This window comes from Talpa europaea (genome assembly GCF_964194135.1).
Source record: "Talpa europaea genome assembly, chromosome: 2".
NCBI lineage: Eukaryota > Metazoa > Chordata > Mammalia > Eulipotyphla > Talpidae > Talpa > Talpa europaea.
This window is the reverse complement of record NC_140068.1, coordinates 35,633,883-35,646,360: the sequence shown is the minus strand read 5'-3', so window position 1 is coordinate 35,646,360 and position 12,478 is coordinate 35,633,883. Positions and strand designations below refer to the sequence as shown.

At 39.7% G+C, this 12,478-nt stretch overlaps 1 protein-coding gene across 1 annotated transcript in view; it reads left to right on the top strand.

The window, feature by feature from the left end:
* Positions 1–12,478, top strand: part of SLC35F1 (solute carrier family 35 member F1) — a gene marked incomplete at its 5' end in the record, with an annotated part of 350,926 nt that overhangs the window by 315,502 nt on the left and 22,946 nt on the right. The window contains 2 exons of the mRNA XM_084227891.1: positions 5,556–5,712; positions 8,721–8,773. Of these exons, the coding sequence (XP_084084017.1) occupies positions 5,556–5,712; positions 8,721–8,773 (210 nt within the window). The remainder of the gene's footprint in view (positions 1–5,555; positions 5,713–8,720; positions 8,774–12,478) is intronic.

The following is a 12,478-nucleotide window of genomic DNA, read 5'->3' as shown; positions in this document are numbered from 1 at the left end:
GGGGGAGGGTTTCTGGTGTCCACCATAGTTTATAGACCTACAAAATAAAGCTTCAAGAGACTCAGCAATTTGCTATGGGTCTCCCGAATCCCTGTCTCAGGATGGACCCATTTTAGGGCATTGCAATTCTTTAAAGTGTACCACTTAGCCGTGAACTTAATGTGGCATATAAACATGTTGATTTTCAGTGATGCACACCTACGACTATTTATAGTACTGTTTTGATGCAATGTTACTTCACTACAATATAATACATTGAAGTAAATAAATAAAATATACTAAAACTGGGCCTCCCTGGTGGTGCAAGGGGTTAAGAGGCAACCTGCAGCCTCTGCAGCAAGAGTTCAATCTCCCACCAGGAAACAACCCACATGGCGCAGCAGACCTCTCCTGACTCCCCCACTGCTCCCCTCAGCAGTGTGCTCTGGTCAATCTGCCTGTTCTGTTCCCCGCTCTGTCTCTGGTGAATCCTCTCACCTCCCCGCTCCATGCCTCTGGCCTGTACCCCCATTCCTGTATGCATAAATAATAAATCTTTTAAAATATATATATATATATATATATATCTTTTAAAATATATATATATATATATATATATATATATATACACTAAAACTTGTGTGGTAAAAGGTTGGGGGTGCAAAAAATATACCCTTTCGTTAACATCAGGAACAGGATAATTCCATAGTTCTTGTTATTTCTTTTTCTTTTAGGGAATTTGATGATAAAGTGTCAAAAATGGGGGCTTTCTCTTTATGAGACTGCCTCATAGGAAGTACCTGAAATGAATGTTTTTATGTTTTTAAGTTGTACCATAGAACTTTATAACTAAAATTATAACTCCTTTATAATTGACACACAAGAATGCCAAGACACAGGGAAACCAAATGAGATGTCCTGACCTCCAGCCAAGTTTGCTTCCCTCACCATGTTGCTAGAAGCTGAAGATAGAGGAGAGAAAATGAGAGATGGTCTTGGCCCTCAAATATCTGCTGCATCCAAGCCAAACCGAGCAGTCCCCACACTCAACAGGGCTAAAAACACAAACACCAGTTTCTCCCAAGTTCTCTTCTATGAAATACATCAATCGATGTGATACATTAGAGCCGGTTTCATGCTCTGTACTCATAGTGACCTGATAGAGTAATCTCTTTGGACCATTCTGACAGTATTTTTGTCTGATCAGTGTGGCCAGTTTTTTTTTAAGTTGCCATTTTATCTACTTGAACTTGTTAACACAGGCTAAGCAGACATATATTCTTCACAGGCTAAGCAGATGTATATTCTTTATTTATGAGAATTCAGTTTTGCTAAATGCTCACACCATTCACCCTGGCCATCATCTTGCATCATAGCCAAGAATGACAGTTATTTTGTTAAAATCAGAATGTTTAAGACCAGAATATTATGCTAACTTGTATTTCACTAGATATGTTCACTATTCCTGTAAAAAAAATTCTTTCTTTCTTTCACAGGAAGTGTTAGGAAAGAAGTAGAATTACTTAGGAAAAAGAAAGTGTATTTGAGAGAATTTTGGGAGTGGTTTTTTAAAAAACAATGCAAAATAGCTAAGACATACTGGAATGGTTTTTTATCTCTCTGTGTGAATCTATATCAGACTGACAGCACTGTCATTTTGGTGACTTATAAAGTCCCAGTGTTAACAAAATTAAATGTTATCATCTGAAAGACCTTCCATACTAATATATTGGAGCCCAAGAACATGGTGGAATGTTCTAAGGACAGTTCAAAAATAGTATCCAAGGGTTCATTTTACAAAACATTGATTGGACAGCTTTTCCCTCTATGAAATATTAACTTAGGTAGTGATTTCAGTTATCATTATATAAATTTTTAAAAACTCTGATTTTAAAGACAATATAATCCTCAAATTAGTGTGCATCATTATAAAAAATTATATCATTATACCTTTAAGGTAGAGTTGGTTCACTTGTGTAGCCAGGGACAGAACTTTTCTAAAAACTTCACTCACCAGGATTTTAATCAGGCATTCAACTTAATATAAATTATCATTACCATATCAATAGCTTTCCACAGGAAAAGAGAATGATGTAATGCTTTTTATATTGCTTAATCTGTCTTCATTCGCCTTGGTTTGGGATTTTGAAAATTCTCAAGGATATTCATATTGGGCTGTTCAAAGTTACTTTGACCTCATTATAATTATTATAATTGTTCTCATTCTATTTTGCTAGAATGCTTCTTCATCAATTGTCTAGGAATTCTTCATTTCAATTAAGTCTTGCTGAAGGCAACTTCTCAGATGGCCTAAGGCACACCTGATGCAAAATGTAAATGTCAGAACATAGAATAATGGGCTGGGAATAATGTTTCTGATGAAAACTTTATTAGTAAGTTCACCCACTATAGCCAGAGATGGAGGGAGGAACCCACAGCAGACTCTGCCTTGATGCCTATGGAGTGGTGTGCAAAGTAGGAGGGACGCAAGCAATGCTAGTGTTACAATCAGTACTTGTCACAGGCATCCAATATGGGACATTTCAGTGCCTTTGAGTTCACTTGAAAAGATATATTTTCCAAGTTTGTCGGTAAAAGTCAGTGAACCCAATATACATATTTTCCTTTTGCTCCCTTACTCCCTATCAGCAATATAGTTCTCCAAATAGCCGTCTCTGTATTTACTGATGCATGGAAGGAAATATATATGTGTGGAGGGGGCAGGAGGTGACATGCAATAAAAGTGGTTCATGATACTGTTATAAATGTTGGAATATGAAAAATTGATTAGTATAGGCTAAAGAGATACTTTGCTATGACATTTCTGCTCATCTAAGAAAATACATCTATAAAAGGGAAAGTTGGAAAGGTATAATACTATTCATTTTATTCTAACAATAGCATTTTAAAATAAGGAAACTTGTGCAGAAAGATTCTATAGCCGCCCAATGTTTAGCAGCTCAAGAGGCTATGTCTGTTTGAGTCGAAAGCTGTTGCCACTTGAAATCATTATCATAGATGGATTAAAGCTTGTTAGTGAGCTTAATGAATTTAAACATTTAGTGAGAACTTACAATGTGTCAGTACCCATGCTAGGGACCACACAGAATATAAAGCTTAGTTGAACCATAGGTCATGCCCTTTAATCTTATTGTGTAATAAAACAAGGCGTTGGGGATAGGGAAGACACAAGTTATAGCTGGTGCCATACCCAGGTACAATGGTGTAAAATTCAGAAGTGAGAGAAAAAGTACTGATCAGATGAACTTCTCATGCTTTCAAATATGTCTATTTACCCCAAAATGTATAGAACTTATCACTTGCCCTGGTTTCATACATAAATAAAGGACAGATTTGGTGGGTGCACTTTCCCAGTGAAGATTACAGAGAAACTGGTATCACCATGTCAGATATTTACTGCATTAACTATGTATAAATCATGGACTAATATGTTTTATTTTCTTGATAACTAGATACAAATTTCAGATAAAAAATATTAATCCTAGTGCTTTCTTATACTTTTTACATCAAGCATTTTATTATGTAATATGGTTGAGTAAAATCATATTCTGGTTAATTCAATTGCATTTAATCAACTAAATTTTGATATATATATAGAGATTGTATATATGAAGCTACTTTTAAACTGTGTAAAATGGATAGATACACTTAATAGTGAAATTTTAGTGTTTCATCTTTTTGTCACTGACAACTTAGAAAGTACTTCTGAACTTGCAGTTACACAAAATTGTTTTATGATTAGCAATAGTGATCACTGCATTGATAAAAACTTGAAATACCAGGGAGGGAGCAGAATTCTTACAATCCAAGGCTATTTAACACAATAGGCCATAACTTTAAAATATGGAGTTTGAAAAACATTGGCAAGACTTTTTATTAGTGTGTCCTCTTTTGAGAACTTTTGAAAGACACACTGATGTTTCCCTAATTTCTATTAGAATATTTCACTGTAAGTCAGTTTCCCAGAATCTATTCATATAAAATTAATTCTATTAGCCAAGAATTCTATTAAGCAGCACTTCCACACTTCACTAGTACAACAATAACTGATATTCATAATAATGACCCCATGTCATTGCAAAAAAAAATGGTTCCTGAAAGAAAAGTGACCAAATTGTGTTCATTATAATTTTAAAACTGGACATTTTTTATTTTGAGGGTCATTCCCCAAATGAACTATTTTAAATGCAAAGCTTTGTCACTATTTTCTAGTTGACACATAAAAAAGATGAGTCAGGATGCCAAAGATGACATACACTGTCATAGCAACCTTAATTTCCCCAGAAGACATACCCAGGGAGAAACCACCCTCCAGATCCAGTTTCTCATGGGGCCTCTTGGCATCTCAGGCGCATCTGCTGAGTACCGTGGCTAATTCCACATCCATCCAAGGAGAACTCCCAGCCCCCAAAGAGTCAGAGCTTCACCTCAATTTCCTTGAGAGTGATTCCAGAAAGTGCTGCCTTTCAGGCTCTCTTCTCTCTCTCTAATCCTTTCCAGGAGTAGGAAGTGATCCTAGAAGAAGTGTCACCACCTAGAGAAAATATATAATCTCTCGGGATGAACACAGATGCATGAAAGGTCTCTCCCAAGTCCAGCCTAGATTCTGTTAGGTGAAGCCATTTCCTAGAGAATGCTCAATACTCCCAACTGAACAGTAAGAATTCAGTCCTACAGTTTTATATTGTTGCAGTAATCAAGGATTCTATAGCTACTCTAGAGTCAATGCCCTTAGGACATGCTGGAAAGGGCACCCTTTTCATGCCTCACCTCTTCTGCCCCAGAGCTTCCTTCCTCTGCCCCTGTGTGCTGACCTGTTCAGGACAGAGCTGGAGACTATTTGGGCATGGAGCCCCCAGCAAAGAGATGCTAGTTGCTGATTTCTGTTCTCCTTCTCTGTCACCAAACTTCCTGGAGTGGAATGAGTTTATTTATTGTAACTAATAGCCAGATACAGTTTTTATTAAAAACTGGACATAAACTGAAATCAGCCAAAATTGATTTTAAAACAAATATATTGTTTTACGATAAAAGGAAAATATCAATGTGATAGTCAATTACATATATTTTCATTCCTTTGTTACTTATTTTAGGGGGTGTTGAACATTTCAACCCACGATCCCTTGTGCTTTCATTTTCTAAGCAAGTTCACATTTTGCCCATGGTCAAAATAGAGTCTTGACTGCTTCTATTATAGCTTCTCTCCCTATATAGCAGAGGGTGGAAATTAGACTCATGCTGTTTGTTCTGCTCCTTGCTCACTAAACTTTTGGAAAGCATCCTGCAGCAGATATAATATGTGCACGTTTGCATTTATTCATAGACACATATGTGGCAGATGACATGGGACTTTGTGGAGATGGTGCAATCTAGAATCTTTTTATAGCAGAACAAATCTGGAGCACAGTTAGACAAACTTTACTAAATCTCAGTTGGCAAATTACAGTACTTCTATAAAAATGTCAGAATAGAATAAATAAAGGAAACTCAATTTGCTGACGCCAGATTCTCATTAGGAAGATTTTAATGAAGCACCTTCTGTTTTTTGATTCTAGGGGAAAACAAGCTAGTAGGGGACCTTCTGGTCTTAGGAGGAGCCACACTCTATGGTATCTCGAACGTCTGGGAAGAATACATTATCCGAACTCTGAGCCGAGTGGAATTCCTGGGAATGATTGGACTCTTCGGTGCATTTTTCAGTGGAATTCAATTGTGAGTAAATATAACAAGACATTCAAATTGTTGAGCCTGTTAAGCTTATTCTTTGTGTTTTGCACTGAAAAATAGTTGGCCATTTTGTTTCATAAAAATTAAGGCTGGAGGCCCTTCGTGGTGGCCTGGGTGTGAGTCTCAGCACTATCACCATAATAGCCTGAGTTCAATCCCTGGCCAGGGAGCTAATCCACATATGGCCCAGCAGATATTTCTTGTCTCAGCCACTTCTCTTCTTAGCAATGTATTTCAGTAAACCCACCTGTTCTACTCCCCACTCTTGTCTCTGATGAATCTTCTTACTCCCCTGGCCCTCTAGTCTACACCCCAGTTCTTCTTTGAAAAAAAAGAAAAAAAATTAATGCTGGAAACCTGTTATCAACTTTCCATATGAAATCTAAAATTCAATGTATTTATTTGTAAATTTCTTCCAACCAAAACAAGTTAAGTATAAATTGTTAGAAAAACATAAAGTGGACTTTGAAGATAATTTACAGGTAGGCATTACAAGTGCTAACTCCCCCAAACCAGTCAATGTGTTTTTACTTAGAAAAGGAGAAAAAGTTCTTATAAATGCCATGATTGGATGAACTTCCAAATAGGTGCATTCTATTTACCAATGACATCCATTGCTAGAAAACTGAGTAGGTCAAATTTTCCACTTTATAAACAAGTTATTTCATTGTCCATGGATTTGCATGAGTGAGCCATATTTCAAATTTATCTCTTAGAAATGTAGTATTTTCATCTTCATTAAAGAGATGAAGATATAGGTACTCCCTGGTGGCACAGTGGTTGAGCGCTGGGTTGCGAAGCTGCCCGCAGCCTCTGTCGCGCCGGTTCAATCCCCGGCTGCTCCCCGGCCACGGGAGGAGGGTCCCACATGGTGTGCAGACCTCTCCTGCCGCCCGCTGCTCCCCTCAGCAGTGTATTTCGGTCCTTCTGCCTGCTCTGCTCCCCGCTCTGGCTCTGGTGAATTCTCTCACCCTCCTGTGCTTCTGACTGTACCCAGTGCTTGTATAAATAAATAAAAATAAATTTAAAAAAAGCTTTAAAAACAAAAGAGATGAAGATATAGCATAGACATTAAGAGTCAAAAAGTCAAAGTCACCAATTTTGCAATAAAGCTGTCATTGGAGCACATAAATCATCACTAACTAGTACCTCAGAATTGTAAGAATAAGTGTCAAACAAAGCATAATTTTCTATCAATAAATGCCATTTATTTTAGTTTCACAAGAGGTGAAGAGTGATAGAATAATCTCCAGTCTAATTTTACCAAATCTCTTTCTACAAAGAAGTGATTCTGATTTCACCAAATCACTTTCCACAAGGCAGGTAGTTTGCAGTTGTATTGTCAAGTCTGAAATTATTTATAAAAATATTACTCAGCAATCAAAAAAGATAAACTCATGCAATTTGCAGCAACATGGATGGCACTGGAAGGGATCATGCTCAGCGAAATAAGCCAGAAAGAAAAAGAAAAATACCGGATGGTCTCACTCATAGCAGGAATCTAGAAAACCTAAATAAGGGACCAGGAAAAAGAATAACTATAAGAAAGAAAAAATCAAAATCAACAAACAACTATAAACCAGAGACTATGGGGAGGGGGGGTGCGGGGACAGGAGGGATTGGAGTCAAAATAAGGGGCGTGCTATTGTATGTGGAATATAATAAAAAAAAATAAATCTTTAAAAAAAAATGTTTGCAGACCTCCCTGGTGGCACAGGAGGTTGAGCACAGCACTGTGAAGCTGTCCACAGCCTCTGGAGCACTGGTTCAATCCCCGGGAGGCCAGGGAGCAACCCACATGGCGCAGCAGACGTCTCCTATCTCTCCCGCTGCTCCCCTCAGCAGTGTATTTCAGTCAGTCTGCCATTCTGCTCCTGGTTCTGTCTCTGGTGAATCCTCTCGCCCTCCCGCACTTCTGGCCTGTACCCCAGTTCTTGTATAAAAGAAAAATCAAATAAACAAAGTTCTGGCGTCACCTTAAATAGGTTTTTATGAATAGGCTGTTTTGAGGAATCCTCCAAATTTCAGTATCCTGAGATACATGTAAGAATTGCCAAAGCACAGAGATTGGAAAACACTGAAAAAGATTTATTTTTGGTTCATTTTGAAGGGGAGATGGTATTTTTAAATCTCCTAAATTTGGTATTTCCATCTCTGAGAGGGAAAAAAATGCCTACTTGAACTACTCATAACCACTATTTCATAGATGGTTGGCTCATAATAATAATGGATTATTATTCTTGAGTTTAAAAAACATGCTCTGAGATCTAGCACTCACTTGCTTGAGTTTTAGTCATTAGAGCTAACAGAGCCCTTTGGGAGATACTGTTGCCAATAAAAAGGCAGTACCATGGTTGTGTTTGGCAAAGAAGTTATATTAAAGATGCATTCAAACCAAAGTATCGCTGGTGAGGTGATGCAAACCTTGCCGCCTGGTCCTTTTCTGAAACAGTTGTTCTCAAGGGTAATTCTCCCACCAGCAGCACCGGCACTGCATGGGAACTTGTCAGAAATACACACCGATGGGTCCACCTGAATCTCCTGAACCAGAATGTCAACGAATGGGTCCCAGGAAACTGTTTTAACAATTGTCCAGGTGTCTGTTATATACACTGAAGTTTGAGAGCCACTACTCCCGAGAATGTTCAATCAGAAAACTGGCTAAACCTACAAGCACAAACATTTTCCTGACATTTACCTTTAGAAAGCGTCTCAGCAAAAAGAAATGAAGTCTGACTTCATGACTATGTGGGCGAGAAGCACAGTGGAAGTTCTGAGCCACCCCATGCGCCTCCCTTGCTCTCCCCACTGCTGGTCACACCTGACCAGACCCGTTGAGGATAAACCTCAGGCTGCATAATGAGACTTGCCTCTGTGTGGGCCAGTTCTTTTTGAAATTAAATTGGTTGGTTCATTATTTGGTAAGTTCCAAATAAAAAAAGTAGAACATATTATAACCTTGCTCACCAGGTTCACTTTCTTTGAATTCGCAGAGCTATCATGGAGCACAAGGAGCTGCTGAAGGTGCCCTGGGATTGGCAAATAGGTAAGGGTTTTGCTCATGGAAGAAGTTTTTAGTAAACCTGAGAAATATGTTGGAAGTGAGATGTGGGCGGGAGTGGGGCTGGGACATAATGAAAAGACTTGGAGTGCAGGGGACAAAGAAAATGAAATCGTCCTGTTAGCTTCGGAGTACTTGCTCTCCATAAGAGACTGAGCTGTATGATTCATACTGTTTCCTAATTGAGCTTCTGCCTATTATCATTGCAAAGATGCCATTAGTGTAGACACTGAAGTATGCTATTAGGTTAAAGACCAATCAGAAAGAAAAAAAATGTCCCGAGGCTGTGGTTGGGACATAAATGACAGTAATTTGCTCTCACCAAGAAACACAAGACTGATGGGATCATTAAAAGTGGCACTTTAGTAAAGGTAAAAACTGAATTTAACAAAAAGGCACAAAAGAAAACAATGTAATGGGCAATCGGAACCAATAAAACCTTTTCAGAAGGGAGCAGTTTGCACATAAGAAATGGTTAATTGACCTCTAAATGGACTTTGTGGGAAACACCAGACATGCTCTGAGCTAGTTAATAGCCATTCAGCCCATCTCAGATTCCACATGTTTCTAAAATCACTTTTTTTTCTAAAAAATATCGGGACGAGGATTGAAGATCCTAGTGATGCTCTGATGATCACGCAAGCCCCAGGACTGACATTTCACACCTTCGGCCCATAAGCTATTCCCCTCCCTGCCAACATCGAGACACATGGGTTCTAGTGGTGATCTTCAACATGCTTGGGAAATATGTTCAAAATGAATACAAATGGGGAGGTTAATTAATATATGTGCAGGCAGGTGAAAATACAAATAGTTCCCCAAACTAAAGCTGGCTGCTTGCACCATTTCCCCTTCTGTGAGCTCTGATGGGGCTGACAGCTTCAGTCAAATTCTGCTTCCATCAGTAAGGACTACACAGACACAAGCTCTCTGTATGTCTCTACCTAGCCCCCGACCTCCTGGAAGCCAAGGTTGACTTTCTGCAGACATCATTTCCTCTGATGGCACATTACAAGCTGCAGAATTATGCACGGCTCACCCTGGAGGTTAGCTCTAGTGACTTCAAGGACTGACCAACCCTCCTGTCTGCAACAGATTTCTGTCATTTAATTTCTCTCGAGTTTTGCTTTAGAATGTTACAATTAAATGAAAAATAAATAGAGAGGAGGGACTGAGGCAGGAGAGCAGGGTAACTATGTGAAAAATCCAGCTGCAGTTGCAGGTGCATTTGCCTTTGTGACTCTCAGAAGCAGGTCACAAAATGTTACCCACGCTTGGTAACACTTCACATGCAATGGTCTGTGAGTATAAATTAATTTTACATTAATAGTAATAGCAATAATAAATATAATTGTCCTCTAATTATGTGAATGTCCTATGCAAGTCCACTGAGTTCTGTCATAATTCAGTGTTAGTTAAATGTGTCATCAAAAGGTAGTTTTATTCTCAGCTCTTATATTGCCATTAAAATGTCAATCCCCTGTAGTCTGGGATGATGAAGGGCTGTGTAAAAGGAACACATTACAGAGTCATCCATTTAATCCCTGATTGAAAATGAGACCAAATGGTCTAGAAAGGGAACCAAGTACTCATCCTTTCTTTTCTGAAGAGTTGATGGAGGCCAGTTGGGATGTTTTCACACCACGACCATGTTTGTCCTCCTTATTTTATATTCTGTTTCTATTGTTTAGCTCCGTTCTAAGCAAGGAGAATTTAGTGAATGGGGCCTCCCCGGTGCTCACAGCCTCTGCAGCACCGGTTTGATCCCCGGCTGCTCCCCAGCCACTGGAGGAGGGTCCCATATGGTGCGCAGACCTCTCCTGCCGCCCGCTGCTCCCCTCAGCAGTGTACTTTGGTCCTTCTGCCTGCTCTGCTCCCCGCTCTGGCTCTGGTGAATTCTCTCACCCTCCCGTGCTTCTGACTGTACCCAGTGCTTGTATAAATAAATAAATAAACAAATAAATAAATAAATAAATAAATAAATAAATCTTTAAAAAAAAAAGAATTTAGTGAATGAATGTTAATTAACTGAGCAACTGAATGAGCAAATAGGCAAAAGAAATGAGTCAGCCAGCCATCTTATTGCAAAATACATAGACAAAAGGGAAGCAGTGGAGACTATTGCAGAGACTTTAGACTTGACTTTCCACTTTCTGGGGACCTGCAGGAAGGCACACCAGCCACTGCAACACAGGAGAGAGGCAGGAGACATGGAGCAGGTCAGCATACTCCTAGAGCACCTCGCACTCCTCAAGAAGTCCTGAGCTCTGAACTCCGGGTCTTAAGACATTATAGGGCCAGGTGAGGGGCACCCCAGAAACCCCAAAGCTGCCCACTCTAATGAATTCTGCCATCTGCAGCAAAAAGGCAAAACATACTCTAGTGCGTAAGACTTTCAATAGAAAATAACTTTAATACAATAGTGTGCAATAAGAGAAAGGAGGAGAAAGATAAAATGGTTTCCAATTAAGCACCCCAAATTATACATACCCTCATGAGTAAATGCCCAGCCAAACAGGGTTGGTCCAAAGCAGGACCACTGAGGCCCAAAAGCTTGACACAAGTCTAAGGCACTTTCTGGTGGGGACCCACAGGAAAGGGGTAGAAGGGTCCAGGCAAGTCTGGGACAAAAGGAGTGAAACCAAAATGCAAGTCAAGATAAAGGCCGCCATTGTCAACCTCCCTGTCACCCACATCTCTGTCTCTGTCAAGTGTGTCCTTCCATGCCCCCCAAATCCCCTGATGCAGTCCAAGACTGAGAACCAAGCACAGCTTCTTCATGTGTCTCTCTGCTCCATGTGCCTCCTCTGACTCTTCTTCTTGATCCTCCTTCTTTCTTTCTTCCTGTCTTTTCTCTAGCTTCCCCCTGCCTAGCACCACCCTTCCATGGGTGGGGAAAGGGACTCCCCCCTTTCCCTGGGGATTACCCTGTTACAAAAATAGCAGAATCCAAGACTATCTCTTCATCTCCTACCTCAGTCAATGCATTTCTCTCCCACCCCTGCCTCCACATCCAGAATCCCTCTCATGCAGTCTCTTTGACAGCTTGTATGGTGCTACTTTATCAAAGTAAAATGATTTTTTCCTAAGAAATACATAGAATAATAAATGTTTATATTTTCTAGACTAGGAAGGCATTTTTTAAAAACAAATTGTAGAGGCCTCCCTGGTGGCGCAGCAGGTTGAGCACAGCGCTGTGAGGCTGTCTGCGGCCTTTGCAGCACGAGTTCGATCCCTGGCCGGCTGGGGAGAAACCCACATGGTGCAGCAGACCTCTCCTGTCTCGCCTGCTGCTCCCCTCAGCAGTGTATTTTGGTACATCTACCTGTTCTGCTCCCTGCTCTCCCTGGTGAATCTTCTCACCCCTGTGACTCCAGTCTATACCCTACTTCTTAAAAAAACAAACAGAATCTACTACTTTCCCATAACATTGGTTAATTCTATTGTTGCTGTTTGTTTTTTATTTTTTTGTTTTACTCAATTGAACAGAAAGACTGGGTCTAGTTATATAACCATGAAACTCAAGTAAAACTCAGACCTAGTAGAGCTGAATATCCTCCTGCAGAGAAGGCGTGTTAGTCACAGTCAGAAGTTGAATCAATAGCATAAACATCCCCATTAGCCCGTTCATTTGCCACATGTGTTCAAGGATGTGCGAACAACTTAAGCTGATGTGAAAGTCTAACTCAG